Genomic DNA, 24,089 nt, shown 5'->3' on the forward strand with positions numbered 1-24,089 from the left:
CATGATGAGCTGGCGGCTGTGTTGGCTCCTTGAGTCTCCGCGTCTTCTGGCTCCATCCCATGCTGGTTTTCACCAAGCCTTTCCACTACTGATAATCTGGTTTACCTGGAGTCTGCCATCTGAACAACTTTTGCTCGATATCAACACATTATAGCCATTTTCTCTGACTTGTAAAAGGCGACACCACATCCTTGCTACCTTACGTGAATGGGATCTACAGGGTCCACCCCTGATTCTTATCCGGCACTTCCTGTCACACCAGGCTTTCTGGGTTTGAGTTGGTGCTCCCCTTAGTATCTCCCATATCAAAGAGAATGGAGTCGTGTGGTGCTCTGTACTGAGTATCCTTCTTTTTCTAGTAGCCATAAGTGGTCTAAAAGTAGTTGTGAGGTCCTGAATACCATCTTCCTTATATGCTGCCAACTTTTGCCTCTGCTATTGCTCCTCTAGTGTGGGTCTCATTAAACATTGACTGCAAGGCACCATACAAAAGGTGCAGACATGGGCTGTAACCCATGGTTTCCAGTTTTCAGCTGCCAAGACTCACGTCATGCACTTCTGCCATCGTCGCACCGTTAACCACAAACCAGAACTTTAGAACTTTACTTTGATGACCAAGTATTCAGTGTGGTGGAAACTTATTCCTTGTTAGAACTCATTTTCTATTCTCAGTTGATGTGGGTTCTCCATCCTCTTCAGCCTAAGCGAAAGTGCTGGCTGCACGTAAATACATTTTGTTGCCCGAGTAACATCAGCTGGGGTGCCAATCACACACCCTTCTGTAGCTTTACAAATCCTGATACAATCCTGTCTTGATTATGAGAGTCTGGCATATGGTTTGACACACCCCCCAGAATTGCGGATACTGTATCCGATGCGCCATTGCAGGGTTTAACTTGCGACAGGAGTGTTTCGAGCTAGCCTTGTGAACAGCTTACTCATGGAGGCTGGGCTCCCTCCATCGCAGATCAGGTGCCAACAACAGCTTGTCAATAATGCTATCCACATTCACAACTTCTCTAAGCATCCGAAGATTATCTGCTCTTTACAGACATGGAACTCCATCTCTCGCAATGGCGAGTCAGATCAGGGATTATGATTGAAATCCACATGTGGTCCCTCCCCTGTGAACTCCAGTTATTTCCCCTTCCATCTCTCCTCTGAGCCCACTCACATACACCTTAGTGATGTATCCCTTGGCCACAGCTTTGTTTTGACCTATCACAAAGTCTGAAAGACTCAATTCCTTCCGAAGCCCTCTACCACCAATTTTTATCCATTCTTGGTGTATTCAAGGGTTTAGAAGTAGTCTATACTGATGGCTCAGTTGGTTGCTGGTTACATAGGCTTTGCTTATACTCATGCAGGACATACTGAATGGGTTCCTTGCCAGATGGCTGTCCTGTTGTCACTGTGGAATTGGTAGCCATATCTCATGCTCCCGAGCATATCTGTTGCTTTCTCATCTGCAGCAACTCCCTGAGCACTTAAAAAGCTTTTGACCAACATTACCCTCACCATCCCTTAAACATTGTTATCCAGGATTCCCAGTATGCCCTTGAACAATGTGGTTGTTCAGTGATCTTTGTCTGGACCTTGGGCCACATGGGGGTTCCGCGGAATGAACTCGCTGGTAGCTTGACCAAACTGGCTACCAGTAAACAGATTCTTGAGATCGGTATTCTGAAAAAGACTTCTAATTGGTATTATGCCATCAGGGTTTAGGAATCTGGAATACAGAATGGCTCACTTCACCAAACAAACTACCAGTGATAAAGGAGACTAAGAATCTGTGGAGGTCCTCTATGCAGGCCTCTTGCAAGAACTCTCCTGTCCTTCGCCGACTCTATGTTGGCCATACTGGGTTGACTCATGGTCATCTCTTCTGTCACGAGGACCCATCCCACTGTTGTTGTGGTTCCTGTTCAACAGTAGTCCACATTTTGCTGGACTGCCCCGACCTAGCCACCCTGCAGTGGACTCTTATTAATCTCCCTGACTAGCTACCCCTAGTGTTAGGAGAGGATGCTTCAGTGTCTGACTTAGTTTTATGTTTTATTTGTGAAGAAGACTTTTACTACTTTCTTTAAGGAAGGACTCTGTAACCTTATCAGCCTATTGAGGGGTTGGTAGAACTCTCTGTTGCCTCCTCTGCCCAGAGCGGGGTGCGGCTGCCTGGGCTCAGTGGTCCAGTCCAGTCCTCGCGCTACCTGCTCTTTTATTCTTCTTCCTCCATTTCATGTGGTCTGTTAGACATTTTCATCTTTTGTCTATCTGTGTGTTCTTGCCCTGTCCATGTTCATAGTCTTACCTAGGCAACATATGAGTAGGGTACCTCTGGTGAGTGGCAGGGTTGGGGGATGTAAGTCACCTCATTGCACTCTGATTACGGGGGCTTCCGGCTGCTCCCGAGGTGGGGCACCTCGCCTACATTCCTTCCTCTGTCTCCCTTTCTTCTCTTCATCCCGTATGTCACCTTTGTTGATCTTTGTAGACCTTGGGGTTTTTCTTTCCCGGGGTTTTACATGGTAGACTATCTCTGACCTACTGTCATGTAGACCTGTCTGTTCGAGAAAAGTGGGGCTGATGACCTAGTAGTTTGGGCCCTTTAATCATCCAACCAATCAACCAATGTAACATACATTGTTTTGTTGAGTTTGATACTAGCATGAGTTCAGTAATTTCAGATGTACATACATAAAATGTTAACACAGAAATCACTCCTAAGAGAAGTTCAAAACAGCACAATATATTTCTAAATTGCAATCTTCATTTGTGTGACAAGAAAAAAGATTCTAGTGCAGCTATTCACAGCAAAAGGTATGTATAAAATACTTGCAGATGCTCATGGTTTATTACATGTGTGAGTTTGGCATGTAAACAAAGGTCAGACCTAGACGATGACTATCGTAAATTCAGTGTACAGGTAAAATTTCAATATAATAATCACTAAATATGTATATACTGAAGATATATTCAAAATGAGAAACTCACAAAAAATATACAATCAAAACTTACGCTTTGACAAGCACAAAAATCACATGTCAAGTGTCCATCATCGTGCTAAAGGTTTTGTAGATTTTATGTGGATGGGATGTTTGTACACTCCTGGAAATGGAAAAAAGAACACATTGACACCGGTGTGTCAGACCCACCATACTTGCTCTGGACACTGCGAGAGGGCTGTACAAGCAATGATCACACGCACGGCACAGCGGACACACCAGGAACCGCGGTGTTGGCCGTCGAATGGCGCTAGCTGCGCAGCATTTGTGCACCGCCGCCGTCAGTGTCAGCCAGTTTGCCGTGGCATACAGAGCTCCATCGCAGTCTTTAACACTGGTAGCATGCCGCGACAGCGTGGACGTGAACCGTATGTGCAGTTGACGGACTTTGAGCGAGGGCGTATAGTGGGCATGCGGGAGGCCGGGTGGACGTACCGCCGAATTGCTCAACACGTGGGGTGTGAGGTCTCCACAGTACATCGATGTTGTCACCAGTGGTCGGCGGAAGGTGCACGTGCCCGTCGACCTGGGACCGGACCGCAGCGACGCACGGATGCACGCCAAGACCGTAGGATCCTACGCAGTGCCGTAGGGGACCGCACCGCCACTTCCCAGCAAATTAGGGACACTGTTGCTCCTGGGGTATCAGCGAGGACCATTCGCAACCGTCTCCATGAAGCTGGGCTACGGTCCCGCACACCGTTAGGCCGTCTTCCGCTCACGCCCCAACATCGTGCAGCCCGCCTCCAGTGGTGTCGCGACAGGCGTGAATGGAGGGACGAATGGAGACGTGTCGTCTTCAGCGATGAGAGTCGCTTCTGCCTTGGTGCCAATGATGGTCGTATGCGTGTTTGGCGCCGTGCAGGTGAGCGCCACAATCAGGACTGCATACGACCGAGGCACACAGGGCCAACACCCGGCATCATGGTGTGGGGAGCGATCTCCTACACTGGCCGTACACCACTGGTGATCGTCGAGGGGACACTGAATAGTGCACGGTACATCCAAACCGTCATCGAACCCATCGTTCTACCATTCCTAGACCGGCAAGGGAACTTGCTGTTCCAACAGGACAATGCACGTCCGCATGTATCCCGTGCCACCCAACGTGCTCTAGAAGGTGTAAGTCAACTACCCTGGCCAGCATGATCTCCGGATCTGTCCCCCATTGAGCATGTTTTGGACTGGATGAAGCGTCGTCTCACGCGGTCTGCACGTCCAGCACGAACGCTGGTCCAACTGAGGCGCCAGGTGGAAATGGCATGGCAAGCCGTTCCACAGGACTACATCCAGCATCTCTACGATCGTCTCCATGGGAGAATAGCAGCCTGCATTGCTGCGAAAGGTGGATATACACTGTACTAGTGCCGACATTGTGCATGCTCTGTTGCCTGTGTCTATGTGCCTGTGGTTCTGTCAGTGTGATCATGTGATGTATCTGACCCCGGGAATGTGTCAATAAAGTTTCCCCTTCCTGGGACAATGAATTCACGGTGTTCTTATTTCAATTTCCAGGAGTGTATATTATTTGACACTGAAATTTATAGCATATTCTAAAAGAAAAATTACAGACTTTGTCGTGAATAGTTAAAATGATTTACAATTACCTGAACAAATAAAAATGTTGTATTTTGTAATATTTTAATGCAAGTGATATTTTCTGTTGGATATATGATTAATTTTATCATTTCAGTAACTGCAACTGTTGGTGTTTCACAGGGGAATTGGTAATGTTTACTGTTTTGGTCCAACATTTCGCGCGGAGAATTCACGCTCCGGTAGACATCTTTCTGAATTCTACATGATTGAGGCAGAACTGGCATTTTCTGATAATCTGGATGATGTGTCTGCTGCGGCAGAAGGTCTAGTCCGTGCATCAGCAGAATGTTTGTTGGCAGAGCATTCTGATGATATAGAGCTCTTGGCAGGAAAAGAAAGATGCAGAGTTCTTGAGGTGAGCATGACATCTTAATATTGTACTCGTCAAGATCTTTGTAACGTCCAGCAACAGTAGTTGTCAGAAGTATAAGCTACCAGAACTAAGGATTTCAATAATAAAAGAGGGAGACAAATAGGACTTGGAAGTCTGGGAGGCTAGTGCTATTGAGGACAAATTGACAAATCAGAGATTAAGGCATGAATCACTGTGAACAGACATTTTGCGTGAAGGAAAAACAGCAAGTAGAGGAGGAGGAGAAAACCAAAGACAGAAAATGCAAAAAAGCACCATAAAAAGAAAGAAAAATATGAATGTGAGGTGTGAGGAATATAGTACTATGAATGATGATAAGTGCAGGGGAATAAAGTGAAATGGCTATCAATAACTGGAGATTTTAGTGTAAATTAAGGCCATTCTAGTGAGAGAAACTAAGTTCACCATATGAAGTAAATTCCGTAACTGCTACTAGCATTGAGGAAAAGAATTTGGACCATCTGGCTGATGAAACAGGGCACAAGGTTACATGTTGTGTATTGCAGGGTATGCAGTATTAGAAGGTATTGATATACATCAATATTAGTACTATGCCTATAACATTCCATATCCAAGAAATATTTCTTGCTAGCAGAAGTGAATCAAGGAAATTGCATAGGAAAAAGTATACATTTGGAATTAAATTGACTTCAACTGTAGCTTTCTCAATTACCCTTTCTTCGTACTCATAATATTCTAGTCAACAATGTGATTTGTTTAATGTTTTTCACACGTTTTTGTTAAGTTTCATTAAGAAGGTGATGCTAATCCTACTAATATCCCACCTATCATGTTATGGATGTAAGCTGTATTACTTTTGGCGTGGGATTAATTTTTTCTTGACTTTTGTTTAAAAAAGGCAGTAATTAGTGAAAGTGCACATACTGTGTACCCAGACTTTGTTGTCTGCTGCAGGTGGCAACTGTTTGCACAATGAATTATGGAAAGCGAATATGACCAATTGTGAGTTGGATGTTGGTAGCCGGTGACATTGCTTGTTCGCAATATCCTTTGCCTCGTATATGAAGTTAACTAGTAATTGGTCCCACACTAAGCACTAACTCCGAAATCATGGCTTCCGCAGCCAGATATTTGTGACAAGCAAGATTATTTATGAAATCTTCACTGGTTATCAGCCAAGTGCTGTTGTCTTCTAGTCGCAATGTTTCAGTGGATTGCGTATCTACCCTCTTCACCTGAAGATATGCCTGAAGATGATGGATACGTAATCCATTGAAACATTGTAACTAGAAGACGACACCACTCGGCTGATAACCTGTGAAAATTTCATAGTTGATATATGCTGAGAGAGCCTGCAATTGCATAAAAGCAAGATTATAAGTTTCATTGCTGCTCTTTTCACTCACAGTGATTTAATCTGTGCTATTTCATCCCAACCCAACCACAATCTTGGAAATTGTTACATATTTAGAAAAATGGCCAAATATTTGTGACTCTTATCTCTTTGGTGACAAATGAGATTGTAAGATTGAACGATTCTCGTTGACAACTGTGTACTATCACACAACTGGCTACAACGAACAATAACAAATTGCCAACAGCGGCATACATTGGAAGAGCTGGTTCTGCCATAAGTACTCTTTAGCCATTTTAGTTTATTAATCAGTTTATAGACTTTTCAACCATTAAGATTGTAAGCTTACCTAAGTAATGCCCAACAATTTTTGCACTGTAGCTGTTCCTCTGTTGTATGGCCCATGATCCAATCTGTCACAGAATATATGCCACCATTGTCATATTTCTTGTTGTCTTATATCTCCTCTGGCAATCATGAAATAACTAGCATAGCCAGTTAAAATACTTTACTGAGCAGCAAACAATGTTGTGTTTCAGCAAAGCATAATTACTTTTTTAAGTTATTACTTCTTGCTTGTATTTCTTAGTGCACCTACAAATCCATACTTTAATTAAATCTTTTGGAGGGAACTCACACAAATATTCAAATTCATTACCAGACTTTGCAAATCACAATCTCTTTGTGGAATTTTGATATTTTAAATGATAAAAAATTTCTGGGTGTTATACCACATCACTGTATAAAATACTTTAAATATTAACTGTAAGACTGAGGTTTCGGCCTTAGTACAATGACCTTCCTCAGGGCAAGACTGGTTTTGCAAGAGGAAAGATTCCCCTGTCTGCACACAGTTGGTGTCAATATGTCATATCTGTGAAATTTTATTGGCCATTGAATATAATAGGCTAGACATGACAAAAGGGAGAGGGCAAAAAGGAAACTATTCATGGACTATCCAGTTTGTCAGTAATTGGTGGCAGTTTGCAAATTATTTCTTCACGTCTGGTGGGTAAGTTTTCTACTCAGCATGCGTGGAAAAGCTCTGACAGTGCCCCTGTAGCTGTTTGTTTAGGCTTTCAAATCCATACTCGTTGAGATTTCTGCCACACGACTGCTCACAGCCTGTCCAACTGAGATAGCCAGCAGCCAGGACACCAGAAGTTTGTAGTCATCGTTTTGAATTCAGTCAGTGAGCTCCACCACTGGATCTGATGGCATTTCCGTTTGTGAAGCAAACCTTGCCCTGTGGCGGTAGTCTGCTGCTCCACAGTGTGCATAGTAAATTGTCAGGAATGGTAACTGCATATACCTTGCTCCACAGGTGATGCAGATATTGTGATGGCTTGCGATTGTCTGTATCTTACGAGATTTGCTCCTTGTGCAACACTGTGACTCTTTGGATTAATTCTGATGTAAGCCTTTCATATGAATTCTCTGGAGGGGGTGCGGTGGTCAAGTTTACTCAGTACGAGGGTGAATTTCATTGAGGCAGCTGTAATTACTAAGTAGCAAAAGCTGGCTTCTACTTGCATAAACCATGGTATTGGATTATTTGGTCGGAACAGAGACAAATTGACCGCTAACCTGAACATTGCCAGCATGTCGGTGATCTTGAATAATAATTAAATGCAGTGATGGTGGTTCTGTCTTCTTCAGCTCAGATCACATTAGTGTCATGTCTTGTCGGGTGCAGCATAATTCGGACTGTCCAACCTTTGAGATAACATATTCAGTCTGAGATTATAAGTTGAGGTGGATTAAAATTCCTTATTGGTGAATAACTGGGTTATTTTCTAGCTCATAAAACAAATTTTTGCAGGAGATGAGTAGGAGATCAGAAACGATTAACTGAAAGCAAAATCATTCCTGAGTGTAAGAATATTTCATGAACAGCAGGATACTCATTAGTACTGTAACTGGAAGCAATAGTAAGAACAGAGCAGCTAAACATGAAACATAAAAAACCATATCAAGATTCACACGTCAAGGAATATTAGAAATTGTAAGGTTTCACATCCTGTCATATTAACTGACATGCGTGTTTCTATTATAGAGGTACATAATGTCAGTAGACTTATATTTCAGCTACTAGATATAAATTTAGCATTTTGTAGAAATTATTGTGCATACAGTTGTTTGTTCCTCTGCATGCCACAATGGTGGATTGTAAACCTGAAAATCAGTTTTGGCAAATAAACATTTATAGTGCAGTTCATGGCATATAGAAGATGTCCTTTAATAAATATCTGAAAGCTGTAGAGCACCAAACATTCAATTATATTTAAATGATGTAGTGCTGCCCCCCCCCCCCCCCCCCCTTTTCCTCACAGAGACCACATTTAATCTGTTTGTTTCATTTGTCCACTGGGACAAAATCAGTGAAAAACATTTGCATTACATGCTGGAATGGCAAAAAAGTGCTCTCACAAATTTCAACAGTTCTGGAAGATGACCTCCTTGCTTTTTATAGCCAAAATAGCAAACACATTCATCATAGGTATTTAAATTTTGAAAAGGTAGTCAACTTTACACCAAAAATTGACTTGAATCACATAATTGGTTGTACCTTGTGTGGCATCACCAATCGTGGTATCTTTTTCACTCAGATGCTGAATGCAGATTTCATTTTATGTACTTTTGAATTTGATTTCATCCAATCAGAACATTTTAAACCTATAAATGATACACTCCACGACTCTAAATATCCCACACATTTGTCAAATAATGGAAGTACACATAACAATTCACCATATAGTTGAGGCACAGTGACAGGACAGTGTAGTCTGCTGGAACCATTTGTGTTTTGTGTTTGCTCCAAAGACATTGTCTGAAATCTCATCACCATTTCTCTGTCCTAATGATATGCCTGTCAACCGCACAGTGCTTGAACTATAGAGTGAGGAGTAGAGGTTCTCTCACTTTCTAGTTGTTCTAAGTAGTCATAAATTATTAAACTCAAATGATGTACAAGAAATAAATATGCTTTATTTTAAGACATTTTCGTAAAATTTAAATGCTTTTAGTCGTTTGTGCATGGAAAAGAAAAAGCCTTTAAAGTGTCGTAATTGTAGATTGTTCTGTCAGTTTCTGGAAACACTTGAGCATGTAGTTTTACTATAACTGAAAAGTTTCTTATTGGTGATATCTTCAAAACTCCAGTATTCTGTGAGTTGTTCTGTCCTTATTGTTTGCTGTAGAATGAGAAGTCCCACTCTATGAGCAACACTCTGCAAGTGTACTATCATTGGACATCTGCTGTATGTAAAATCATCGTAATTGGTTATTTTATCCAAATTCGTTTTGTCAGAGGGACCAGGAAGGACAGTTAAACCTTATGGATAATGTCTTGAAAAGAGGTTACAAGATGAACATCAACAAAAGGCAAGGGTAATTGAATCTAGTTGAATTAAATCAGAAAATGCAGAAGGGACTAGATTAAGAAAATAGACATTAAAATTGGTAGACAACTTAAAAAACTGATGATGCAAGTAGAGATGATATAAAATACAGACTGGCAATAGCAAGAAAAGCATTTCTGAAAAAGAGACATTTATTAATATTGAATATGAATTTAAGTGTTAAGGAGTGTTTTTGATATGAAGTGTAGTCTTGTATGGAAATAAAATGTGCGCAATAAACAGTTCAAACAAAAAGAGAATAGAATCTTTTGAAATGTGGTGCTTCAGGGGAATGTTGAAGATTAGCTAGGCAGACCAGATAACTGATGAGGAAGTACTGTATCGAATTTGGGAAATAAGAAATTTGCGGACTAACTTGGCTAAAAGAAAGGATCACTTAATAGTACATATCCTGAGGCCTCAAGGAATCCTCAACTTTGTAATGGAGGGGAGTGTGAATGCTAAAATTTTTAGAGGGAGCCTGAGGCTTGAATGCAGTAAGCAGCTTCAAAAGGATATAGGTTGCAGTAGAAATGCAGTGATGAAGACTCTTGCACAGGTTAGACAAGTGTGGAGAGCTGTACCATACCTGTTGGATTGAAGACACTACAAAAACAACAAAAGATCCAAATTCTCTTCCTTAGTTCCGGTAATACTAACATCGATATTAAGGGGAGTAATAATCCAGAATGAAATTTTCACTCTGCAGCAGTGTGTGCACTAATTTGAAACTTCCTGGCAGATTAAAACTGTGTGCCAGACCAAGATTCAAACTTGGGACCTTTCCTTTCATGGGCAAGGGCTCTACCGACTGAGCTACCCAATCACAGCTCACGACACATCCTCGGAGCTTTTCTTCCTCCAGTACCTCATCTCCTACCCTCCAAACATCACAGAAGCTCTCCTGTGAACCTTGCAGAACTAGCACTCCTGGAAGGAAGGATACTGCGGAGCGTGAGGGATGTTTCCAGAATGGCAGAAATGAAGCTGTGAGGACATGTCATGAGTTGTGCTTGAGTAGCTCAGTCAGTAGAGCACTTGCCTGCAAAAGTGAGTCTCAGTCCAGCACACAGTTTTAATCTGCCAGGAAGTTTCATATTGGCGCACACTCCAACGCAGAGTGAAAATTTCATTCTGGAAGCTTCCCCCAGGCTGTGGCTAAGCCATGTCTCTGCAGTATCCTTTCTTCCAGGAGCTCTAATTCTGCAAGGTTCACAGGAGAGCTTCTGTGAAATTCGGAGGGTAGAAGACGAGGTACTGGCGAAAATCAAGCTGTGAGAACGGGCCCTGAGTTGTATTGGGCAACTCAGTCAGTAGAGCGCTTGCCAGCGAGAGGCAAAAGTCCTGAGTTTGAGTCTCAGTCCAGCACACAGTTTTAAGCTGCCAGGAAGTTTCAGGAGTAATAATAATAATAATAATAATAATAATAATAATAATAATAATAATAATAATTATGGACAGGTAGACAATTTAAGAAAATTCTTTCTAGAACGAGAAGAAACTAGCAAAATACACAAAGCAATCACTCATATAAATGCATCGGCTACACCACTGCAATTTCATAACCACTTCTACAACCCTTTAGATCACATAACATCAACAGATACGAAGAAAGTAAATTGGAAAAAGAAAACACTACATGGCAAGCACCCATATCATCTAACACAGCCACACATCGATCAAGACGCATCCAACACATGGCTAAGAAAAGGCAATATATGCAGTGAGACGGAAGGATTCATGATTGCAATACAGGATCAAACAATAAACACCAGATATTACAGCAAGCATATTATTAAAGATCCCAATACCACAACAGATATATGCAGACTTTGCAAACAACAAATAGAAACGGTAGATCACATCACAAGTGGATGTACAATATTAGCAAATACAGAATACCCCAGAAGACATGACAATGTAGCAAAAATAATACATCAACAACTTGCCATACAACATAAACTAATAAAACAACACGTTCCCCCATACAAGTATGCACCACAAAGTATACTGGAGAATGATGAATACAAATTATACTGGAACAGAACCATTATAACAGATAAAACAACACCACATACCAAACCTGACATCATACTCACCAATAAAAAGAAGAAATTAACACAACTAATCGAAATATCCATACCCAATACAACAAATATACAAAAGAAAACAGGAGAAAAAATTGAAAAATACATCCAACTGGCTGAGGAAGTCAAGGACATGTGGCATCAGGATAAAGTTGACATTATACCAATTATACTGTCAACTACAGGAGTCATACCACACAATATCCACCAGTACCTCAATGCAATACAGCTGCATCCAAACTTATATATACAGCTACAGAAATCCGTAATTATTGATACATGTTCAATCACCTGAAAGATCCTAAATGCAATGTAACATATACCTTACAGTTAAAAGGAAGTCACGCTTGATCAAGGTCCGCGTCACCTTCCATTTTTAACCAGACCTAAGGTCTGAGAAAGGGAAGAAGATAACAATAATAAACCCCGTGGAGGCCCGGGAAAAGAATAGGCCTCCGGTATGTTCTGCCAGTCGTAAAACGCGACGAAAACAACAAACCACTAATAGCGCTAAAATCTCTTTTAGTATGATTAGTTGGTTCTGGACAGAACTAATGAAGCCTCGGACAAGCGCTGTCATGGTCGGGGACTGCGCTTGAACCCTATGCCCGTCCACAATGGTAACGACGCTGCTAGCCACACGGAAAATGATTTAAATCCAAATAGAGGTGTTTTGCAGGACATGCTTCCTGCAACCACCCTAGAAGGAAAACAAAGGCCGAGGATGAGATGGTCTGATGAAGTTAACTGACACCTCATGTTCTGTTATTACCAAGCAACAAACTTAGGAACCAACACAACTGGATACACATCACAAGTATACACAACATTTATTACGAGATACCCAGAATTAAAATTTTTAACAGAACAATGACTAGCTGATCAGATCCGTGAAATAATCAAAAATAACAGGATACCCCAGTCAGAATTAGAAAACATCAAACAACAAGCACAGCAAATACTGGAACAAAATAATGTACAGTCAGAAGAAGAAGAAAATACAGTAATGGACGCAAACATCCCAGAGCAAACAAACAAAGAACAACACGCATCAATTAAACAATCAGAGGAAAACGAAATCTTAAGACAGCCACCAGAACAAGCACAAATAGAACACAAAGTGACACACATGTTAGATATAGAAGAAAAATTTCAGCTGACATATATAGAATACAAAGACACAAATAGAGACATCAGACTATTCTTGCATAGACCACCAAATAACCCACAAGTTGAAACAACAATAACAACTATCAACACAATCATATACAACAAAATAAATGAAAACACAACTATGGAAGAGTTGCAACTACTGGTTTATATAGGAGCACTCACTACACTAAATATACACACTAGGCAGAGATCAGAACCAACCAACACACAGAAGAAACCCACAAAACCAGCATGGCAACACAGGCTACAAATCAGAATAGAAAAACTGAGAAAAGTCATTGGACAGCTAACACAATTTATAAGAAATGAAATATCAGACAAAAAATGAAAAAGGTTAGGTAAAATCTCTCAACAAGAAGCGATAAAGCAATTAGATGAAAAGAAGCAGAAATTACAGGCATTGCCTAAACGACTTAGAAGATACAGAAAAAGTGAAAATAGAAGGAAACAAAACCAAACATTCAACACAAACCAAAAGAAATTTTACCAGACAATAGATAACACACACATTAAAATAGACAATCCACCAAACATAGAAGACATGGAACACTTCTGGAGCAACATATGGTCAAACCCAGTACAACATAATAGGCATGCATGGTGGATACAAGCAGAAACAGACACATACAAGATGATGCCGCAAATGCCTGAAGTGATAATGTTGCAACATGAAGTCACCCGAGCAATTAATTCTACTCACAATTGGAAAGCCCCTGGAAAAGATAAAATAGCAAATTTCTGGCTAAAGAAGTTCACCTCAACACATTCACATCTAACTAAATTATTTAACAGTTATTTTGCAGACCCATACACATTCCCTGATACACTTACACATGGAATAACTTATCTGAAACCTAAAGAAGATCAAGCAGACACAGCAAACCCAGCTAAATATCGCCCCATAACATGCCTACCAACAATATACAAAATATTAACTTCAGTCATTATACAGAAATTAATGACACACACAACACAGAGCAAAATTATAAATGAAGAACAAAAAGGCTGTTGCAAAGGAGCACGAGGATGTAAAGAGCAACTGATAATAGATGCAGAGGTGACATATCAAGCTAATACGAAACAAAGGTCGCTACACTACGCTTACATTGATTACCAAAAAGCTTTTGATAGTGTACCCCACTCATGGTTACTACAAATATTGGAAATATACAAAGTAGATCCTAAATTGATACAGTTTATAAACATAGTAATGAAAAATTGGAAAACCACACTTAATACCCAAACAAATTCAAATAATATCACATCACAGCCAATACAGATTAAGCGTGGAATATACCAAGGAGACTCATTAAGTCCTTTCTGGTTCTGCCTTGCTCTGAACCCACTATCCAACATGCTAAATAATACAAATTATGGATACAATATTACTGGAACATACCAACACAAAATCACACTTTTGCTATACATGGATGATCTAAAACTACTGGCAGCAACAAATCAACAACTCAACCAATTACTAAAGATAACAGAAGTATTCAGCAATGATATAAATATGGCTTTTGGAACAGACAAATGTAAGAAAAATAGCATAGTCAAGGGAAAACACACTAAACAAGAAGATTACATATTGGATAACCACAGCGACTGCATAGAAGCGATGGAAAAAACAGATGCCTATAAATATCTAGGATACAGACAAAAAATAGGAGTAGATAATACAAATATTAAAGAAGAACTAAAAGAAAAATATAGACAAAGACTAACACAAATACTGAAAACAGAATTAACAGCAAGAAACAAGAGAAAAACTATAAATACTTATCCTATACCAATATTGACCTACTCATTTGGAGTAGTGGAATGGAGTAACACAGACATAGAAGCACTCAATGCACTTACACAATCACAATGCCACAGATCTAGAATACATCACATACATTCAGCAACAGAAAGATTCACATTAAGCAGAAGGAAAGGAGGAAGGGGATTTATCGACATAAAAATCATACATCGGCTACACCACTGCAATTTCATAACCACTACTACAATCCTTTAGATCACATAACATCAAGAGATACGAAGAAAGTAAATTGGAAAAAGAAAACACTACATGGCAAGCACCCTTATCATCTAACACAGCCACACATTGATCAAGACGCATCCAATACATGGCTAAGAAAAGGCAATATATACAGTGAGACGGAAGGATTCATGACTGCAATACAGGATCAAACAATAAACACAAGATATTACAGCAAGCATATTATTAAAGATCCCAATACCACAACAGATAAATGCAGACTTTGCAAACAACAAATAGAAAAAGTAGATCACATAACAAGCAGATGTACAATACTAGCAAATACAGAATACCCCAGAAGACACGACAATGTAGCAAAAATAATACATCAACAACTTGCCATACAACATAAACTTATAAAACAACACGTTCCCACATACAAGTATGCACCACAAAATGTACTGGAGAATGATGAATAAAAATTATACTGGAACAGAACCATTATAACAGATAAAACAACACCACATAAAAAACCTGACATCATACTCACCAATAAAGAGAAGAAATTAACACAACTAATCGAAATATCCATACCCAATACAACAAATATACAGAAGAAAACAGGAGAAAAAATTGAAAAATACATCCAACTGGCTGAGGAAGTCAAGGACATGTGGCATCAGGGTAAAGTTGACATTTTACGAATTAGACTATCAACTTCAGGAGTCATACCACACAATATCCACCAGTACATCAACACAATACAGCTACATTCAAACGTATATATACAACTACAGAAATCTGTAATTATTGATACATGTTCAATTACCCGAAAGTTCCTAAATGCAATGTAAAAACAAAGATGAGGTGACTTACCGAACAAAAGCGCTGGCAGGTCGATAGACACACAAACAAACACAAACATACACACAAAATTCAAGCTTTCGCAACAAACTGTTGCCTCATCAGGAAAGAGGGAAGGAGAGGGGAAGACGAAAGGAAGTGGGTTTTAAGGGAGAGGGTAAGGAGTCATTCCAATCCCGGGAGCGGAAAGACTTACCTTAGGGGAAAAAAGGACAGGTATACACTCGCACACACGCACATATCCATCCACACATACAGACACAAGCAGACATATTTAAAGACCAAATATGTCTGCTTGTGTCTGTATGTGTGGATGGATATGTGCGTGTGTGCGAGTGTATACCTGTCCTTTTTTCCCCTAAGGTAAGTCTTTCCGCTCCCGGGATTGGAATGACTCCTTACCCTCTCCCTTAAAACCCACTTCCTTTCGTCTTCCCCTCTCCTTCCCTCTTTCCTGATGAGGCAACAGTTTGTTGCGAAAGCTTGAATTTTGTGTGTATGTTTGTGTTTGTTTGTGTGTCTATCGACCTGCCAGCGCTTTTGTTCGGTAAGTCACCTCATCTTTGTTTTATATATAATTTTTCCCACGTGGAATGTTTCCTTCCATCACATTAAATGCAATGTAACATATACCACACAGTTAAAAGGAAGTGACGCTTGATCAAGGTCTGTGTCACTTTCCATTTTTAACCAGACATAATGTCTGAGAAAGGAAAATAATAATAATAATAATAATAATAATAATAATAATAAAATTCCTCAAAATGTAGGATATTCTAAATGTTGCTTAAACTTTGTGCAGGCACTGGATAGAAGGTTAAAATGTGGGTATTTTTGCTACATTTTCCAGTTGTCTTGGTAACCATAGCTATGAAGCTTCATCCAACAAGCCAGAGAATAAAAATAAAAATAGAGCACGAGTTGTATTTCTGAAAGTTCATAAATATGTTTTCTTCAGTGAAAAGTGATGCACAATACAGGCACAGTAATGTTGATGACTGCTGTGTTCTTCCACTAGGCCCACTTAAAAAAAAAGTGCCTGTTTTTAAAACTCATAACTTAAATTGAGTACCACAAACATAATTTGTACTAGTATAATTTTTATTTGAATATTTTATCCACTGAAAAATCTTTTGTTTGTGTTTGGGATAAAATACAAGCATGAAGAGTTGCATGCAGCTAACAGAAATATCTCATTCTTTCATCAGTTCATGCACAGTGAAGAACCGTAAGATAAGAGTACTGTATGTCTCAAGTTAGATGAAGATTGTTTCCTGGTGGGGGAGGGGGGAGGCAGTTACAGATTGAAATGAGGTATTGCATGATCACAAGAGTCCCATTTCTGGTCCTTCCTATTTGCAATATGACTTGGACTTTGGAAATACTGAGTTATCTTCAGAGTGCAAATAGTTCAACATAATTAACAAACCTATGAAACAAAAGCCTTTTGTTGTCTATGAAATAAAGCACAATTATTGTAGATTAATAAAATAGCTTGAAAATTATGATACACAAAGGAAGAGATACAGATGGGAAAACATAAATGATTTTCAGATTAAATGTTTTGAGCATTCAAATCATTCAATTCAGCTGTGAAGGACAGGGGTCCGCATTGCTGGGAACCAGGTTTCCTGGAGGGCAATGCAGAAAGCAGGTGTAAAGCTCAACAGTTGCCATAGCTCAGCCAGGTGGTGGAAAAAACCACAGCAATTTCACTGAAGGATGACGTTATCATGAGGCTGGGAAGGCATGAGGCATGCAGAATTGGTTGGGAGTGGTGGTGTTGGGGCCACCAGAGGGTCTTTTTTCTTAGCAGACTTCTTTGTTTGCTTGCCCTCTCACTTCCCTTTAGGGGTTTGCTGGGAGGATTTCTCTGGAGTAGCTTCAGGCACGGAGGAAGATACTCTCTCTCGAGGTCTCCACTAATGCCACAGCGGATACTCGCCAGTGGCTAAAGGAGCCTAAAGCTTTGTAAGCTGTTAGAATGTATGGTAAGTTGGTGGTTGTGTTGGGTCCTGGAGTCATGTGGCCTACTGCCTCCGTGCCAGGATGGTTTCCGCCAGGGTCACTCTACTATTGATAATCTAGTTTCCCTTGGGTCTACCATCTGAACAGCCTTTTCCAGACTCCAACACCTGGTTGCCATCATTTTTGATTTACGAAAAGCCTACTACACGACCTGGAAACATCACATCTTTGCCACATCATATGAGTGGGGTCTCTGGGGCCTGCTCCCGATTTTTATCCAAAATTTCCCATCACTCCGTACTTTCCATGTCCAAGTTGGTGCATCCCATAGTTCCCCCCATATCCAGGAAAATGAGGTCAGGCAGGGCTCTGTATTAAGTATATCTCTATTTTTAGTGGCCATGAATCGTTTAGCAGCAGCTGTTGGTCTCACCTTCTCCATATGCAGACGACTTCTGCATTTTATACTGCTCCTCCAGTACTGATGTTGCTGAGCGGCACCTTCAGGGAGCCATCCACAAGGCGCAGTCATGGGCTTTAGCCTACGGCTTCCAGTTTCCAGCTGCGAAGTCATGTGTCGGCATCGTACCATTCATCCAGAACCAGAACTTTACATTAATGACGATCCACTCACTGTAGTGGAGACATATCAATTCTTAGGATTGGTTTTCAATGCCTGATTGACGTGGCTTCCTCATCTTCGTCAGCTGAAGCGAAAGTGCTGGCAGCACCTCAGTGCCCTCCGCTGCCTGAGCACCACCACTAGGGTGCAGATCGATTTATGCTGCTGCAGCTCCACAGAGCCCTTGTTCAATCGCACGTTGACTACAGGAGTCTGGTTTATGGTTTCGTGGCACCCTGAGCGTTGCATTCACTCGACCCAGTGCACCACTGTGGCATTTGACTAGCAACAGGAGCTTTTAGGACAAGTCCACTGATGAGCCTCCTCCATTGAAGGTTAGGTGGGCACAACTACTCGCCAGTTACGTTGCACACATTCTTAGTTCTCCTGAGCATCCGAATTACCATCTCCTTTTCCCATCCACAGCGGTTCATCTCTCGCATCGGAGGCCCAGGTCAGGGCTTACGTTGCGGTTGGCGTCCGATCTCTTGTGTCTGAAGTGGAGTCCTTGCCTTTACCACCTATACTCGAGGTCCATTCACGTACACTTCCATGGTGTACACCTTAGCCAAAGCTTTGCCTGGACCTTTCACGTGGTCCTAAGGACTCAGTTAACACTGCAGCTCTCCGCTGTCTCTTCATCTTGATTCTTGATATGTACCGGGACCATGAAGTGGTTTACACTGACGGCTCGATGGCTGATGGTCATGTTGGCTTCGCATATGTTCATGGAGGATATATTGAACTGCACTCCTTGCCAGATGGCTGCAGTGTTTTCACTGCAGAGCTGGTGACCAATCCTCATGCTCTTGAGCAGTCTACAAGCTATTGACCAGTGTTACCTCCGCTATCCTTTGGTAGCGACCATCCAGGAGTCCACCTGTGTCCTGGAATGGTCCAGTCGTTCCATGGTGTTTGTATGGACCCCAGGCCACGTCCTCCGAATCCCAGGAAATGAACTTGCCAACAGGCTGGCCAAACAGGCTACACGGAAACTGCTTCTGATTGGCATCCCTGTAACTGACCTGCGATCATTATTATGCCGCAAGGTTTCTCAGCTTTGGGAGACGGAATGGGATAATCTCAGTATGTACAACAAACTGTGTGCCCTTAAGGAGACTATGAATGTGTGGAAGACCTCCATGCAGTTCTTTCACAGGGACTCTGTGGTTCTCTGCTGGCTCCGCATTGGCCATACGTGGTTAACACATGGCTACCTCCTCCGTCGCGAGGACACACCTCGGTTTCACTGTGGCTCACATATGACTGTCATCCACATCTTGCTGGACTGCCCACTTTTAGCCACTCTGCGGTGGACTTTTAACCTTCCTAGCACCCTGCCTTCGATGTTGGGTGGCAATGCCTCAACAGCAGATTTAGTTTTACGTTTTATTCTTGAGGGGGTTTTTTATCGTATCATCTAAGGGTGGGCATTTAGCCTTCTCTCTGAGGTTGCCACCCTCCCTCCATTTTAACTCTGTCGCACTTTCTTTGCATTTGTTTGTCTTGTTGGTCGTCTTTTCTGAACATGTTTTCATCTTGCCTTGTCTTTTTGGGGTGGACATTTTAATGTGTTGTAGAGTGGCTGACTCATCCCCTTTTGTTATTGTGATCAGCCAGCCGAGACCAAATGCTCTATGGTTTTAATACCTTCTTCTACTTTTCCTTTTGGTGTACATTTTCCCCACTTTTTTTTGTTCTTTCTATTTGTTTTCCTTTTAGATGTGGTGGTGGTTTTTTTTGTACCTTGAGCCTTGCTTGCATCAGGAAAATGGGACTGATGACCCTGGAGTTTGGTCCCTTTATACCCCAAGCCAATCAGATCAATCCATGTGTGCAATCCCAGAACTTTCTTTTTCAAATTAAGACCTATGATTGAAACTGACAAAGTTGTTTTGGCAGGGAATGCTCTTTCTACCTGTGATAGTCTCTTACATATTCCATCCTTTGCCCATCTTTGAACTTTTTCGATGTTCTCCTTCAGTCCTATCTGGTAAGGATCCCATACCACTTGCAGGACTCCAAAAGTGGGTATGGACAAGTAGTGTAGATAGTCTCTTTAGTAGATATGTTGCATCTTACCTCTAAGGTAGCAGAATTCCTTCATCTTGTACACTGTGTGGTACATTCTGCATTCATATATTGTACTCACTCCATTCAATAGCTCTTGTATTTCTTCCACCTTTCATAGGGTATAGGAACATCATCAGTGAAATGTTAACACCAATGCCCTTTCATTGTGAATTCCAGTCCCACATCTGAGCCTTTCTTTTAGTTTCTTCATTGCTTCTAAATGTAAATCTACATGACTACTCTGTAATTCACATTTAAGTGCTTGGCAGATGAGTCATCAAACCACTTTCAGACTATTTCTCTTCCACTCCACTCTCTAACAATGTTTAGGAAAAACAAATAGTTAATCTTTCTGTATGAGCTCTTATTTGTCTCATTGTATTACGATGATCATTATCATTTCTCCCTATGTAGATGGGTATAAATAAAATATTTTCACATTTGGAGAAGAAAGTCGGTAATTGAAATTTCATGAAAAGATCTCACTGCAACAAAAAGCGCATTTGTTTTAATGATTGCTAGCCCAACTCATGTATCACATCTGTGACATTCTCTCACCTATTTCATGATTGTACAAAATGAGTTGCCCTTCAGTCCTAACTGGTAAGGATCCCATACTGCATAGCAAAACTCAGAAGAGGATATGGACACGTAATGTAAGCAGTCTCTTTAGTAAATCTGTTGCATTTTGGAAGCATTCAGCTAAAAAAATGAAGTCTTTGATTAATCTTCCCCACAACATATTCTATGTGATCATTCCAGTTTTGGATTGTAATCCCTAGGTATTTAGTTGAACTGATGGTCTTCAGCTATGCATGGTTTATCATGTAACCAAAATGTTACGTTATGCACTTCTTTTGTGTACAGATTTGACAGTAGAGTAGAAAGACTACATCCTTGTCTTATGCCCTTTTTTATCTGAGCACTTCTAACTTGGTCTTCCATTCTTATTGTTCCATCTTGGTTCTGCTACAAGTTGTATATTACCCATCTTCCCCTGTAACATATTCTTATTTTACTTAGGATTTCAAACATCTTGCACTATTTCATGCTATTGCATTTTTTTCTATGTTGACAAATCCTATGAAGCTGTCTTGGTTATTTTCAAACTCTGCTTTCATTGTTCCATGAAATTTTGAGCAAACTGCTGAATATCTGTAATTTGCTGCCATGATATTTCAGCACATCTGGCCATCTCCAGATGTGTACTGACAAAAATACACTGAGCTCCCGCATTAAAAAACTCCACCAACACATATGTGATGTATCCAGTTGTCAATGCACGTGAATTGCTTGAGCACATGTGCATCTGTGCTGCAGGTCAATGGTCTGCAGTGTGTGTCCTTCTTGGTGAAAGCTCACCTCATTGTCTTCACATGGTAAAACGCAGAACAAAACCATCTACACAGAGCATGAAGATTTTCCATAATGAGACCCCATGCAGCATCTAATGGGGAAATACCGTCACAGTTTATAAGGACCTCAGGCAGTCATACTTCCAGTGATTCATTGATTGTGGGATTCCAAAAGTTTGATGTATGAACCACCAATTTTCTTCCATGATATTTTGCAAATTTCCAGTATAAAAACAGTGATCAGCGATAGTGGACTTGGTGGCTTGCAGAAGGCGAGAATGGCACTCGTGTTCCAAGATGTGCTCCTGAATAGTGTGCACTGTTTGCCCTTGTAAGATTTTCCACACTTGCACAGAACCCTATAAACACAAGCCTTGCGCAGCTCAAAGTCATCTTTGACAGAGCAGTGCCAAGATTTCTGGTGGAGGACAAAAAATCACTTTAACCTTATGTTTTCTAAATACTCTGTGCCTATTTTCATGGAAATATTTACAATATATGGTAGGTAAGCTGTCATTTTGAAGGTGTAATCCTTTTCCTTGTTCTGCCATTTGTACATCTGTTATGCTGTCTGTGCCTTCTGAGACAATATTCATTGCTCAGGACCACAGTTGTTCCAATTCTACTTGCAAGTTATCAGCATCTGATATGAAATAGACTCAGCGAATTAAGGTCTTCAGAATGCCCGTTGTTTGTACTGGGTGGTGGCTACTACCAGCCTGTAAGGACAAGCCTGTATGAGTCGGCTTTTGAAGTACTAAATGTCAAAGTGTGCCATTGCTCGTATGTTGCACTAAGACTTCTGAACAAGGCAGACGACGTCCTTTGCCCATCTCCATGGTAAATGGTATGTTTACGTGTATGGAGTTAAGATGTTGAAAGGATTGTCATTGTCAGCGACTGTCTAAACCATGAGGCCACACTATATATGTAGCATCAACGTAAGCCTATCATCAAAATATTGCTAGTCTTACAGGTGCTGAGCTGAGTGATAGCTCCTCCCAATCTGCTATAAAATGTTCACCACCAGGAGAGACAAAGGGCTTCCCACAGCGACACCATCAGATTGCAACGCTTTTATATCAATCTCAAACTTGTTGTTGATGAGGTGTAGCGAGTCCGCTAGAGACACTTTTGTAAAAAAGGAAACACACACATTTGGCAGTTTGTAGCAGCATTCATTAGTTGCCAGCAGTATTCAAAACATTACATGAAAAAAACATGTGTTCTTATATTCAGTGCTGTGCTACTGAAATTTGATAGACTGGAAGCAGAGAAACAGCTTTAGAACAAGAAAAGCAAGTACACATGAAAATCAGCTTCTAAAAAATTCCCAAGGGAAAATTTGGGCCTTTATTATGCTATACTAAGTCATAAGGTGTTTCTGATCTGAAGAAAAGCTGTGTATAAATTGAAAAGCAAAATAGTATATAAATAAGTATGTATGTATTTAAGGCCTTTTACAAATTGAAGGCAAAATACATATGGCAATATAAAATTCATTTTATTTAGTTACACAGACAGATTTAAGCTGAAAATTACCAATATAAAGTCAAAATATTTTTTATGTGTTGTCCACTGGATTTTTTGTGATACCAATGCTTTTCTATCCAGCTTCTGTGATTACATTGTATATATGTATACATCTTTTCCTCCTCAACTGAACTACGTGGTGGAGTGGTATTATGTATCAGAGTGTCTTTGTATGGTACATCTTACTGAAGATTCTGTTAAACTATAACCTAATCTTCATCATTACTAATCTATGGTCAGGGTCTGTTTCTGCTATTCATTAGATCTTACAAACCAGTAAGAAAATAATTTAGGAGCAAAGGAGACAACTAACTGAATAACAGAAGCATTGAGTCATCAAGAGGCACACACAAAAGAGAATGGAAACTGTTGTGACAGTGCCACGAGATTTAAAAGTGTCGCTACGTAAGTACGCGAACACGGCAATAGAGGCGCTCTGCAGCTCGGCCGAGCGCGGGAGTACCACCTGGCTATGAACGGCGCCGGCCGCATGTCACGGCACGGCAGTTGAGTGACAGATTCGGAGTTGGTAGCATGTAACTTGCTATTGCTCTCCGTTGTATATCCACGCAATTTATTAGGATTAAAGGTTATAACACTTTTTGGCGACGAGATCGGATATTTTTTTTCCTGCGTTGTGGAATTGTGTGTTCGTGTCGGGGCAGACATGGAACAGCTTATGCAAGCACTCATTGACCAACAAACACAGCTGACGGCTGCTATTCAGGCGTTGTCGACAT

At 40.8% G+C, this 24,089-nt stretch overlaps 1 protein-coding gene across 1 annotated transcript in view; it reads left to right on the top strand.

Annotated features, from left to right (window-relative positions):
• LOC124794941 (probable asparagine--tRNA ligase, mitochondrial) overlaps positions 1-24,089 on the top strand; it is an 83,964-nt gene that overhangs the window by 26,340 nt on the left and 33,535 nt on the right. Inside the window, exon 3 of the mRNA XM_047258655.1 lies at positions 4,725-4,959. Within this exon, the coding sequence (XP_047114611.1) occupies positions 4,725-4,959 (235 nt within the window). The remainder of the gene's footprint in view (positions 1-4,724; positions 4,960-24,089) is intronic.

This window comes from Schistocerca piceifrons, chromosome 4, assembly GCF_021461385.2.
Source record: "Schistocerca piceifrons isolate TAMUIC-IGC-003096 chromosome 4, iqSchPice1.1, whole genome shotgun sequence".
Taxonomy (NCBI): Eukaryota; Metazoa; Arthropoda; class Insecta; order Orthoptera; family Acrididae; genus Schistocerca; species Schistocerca piceifrons.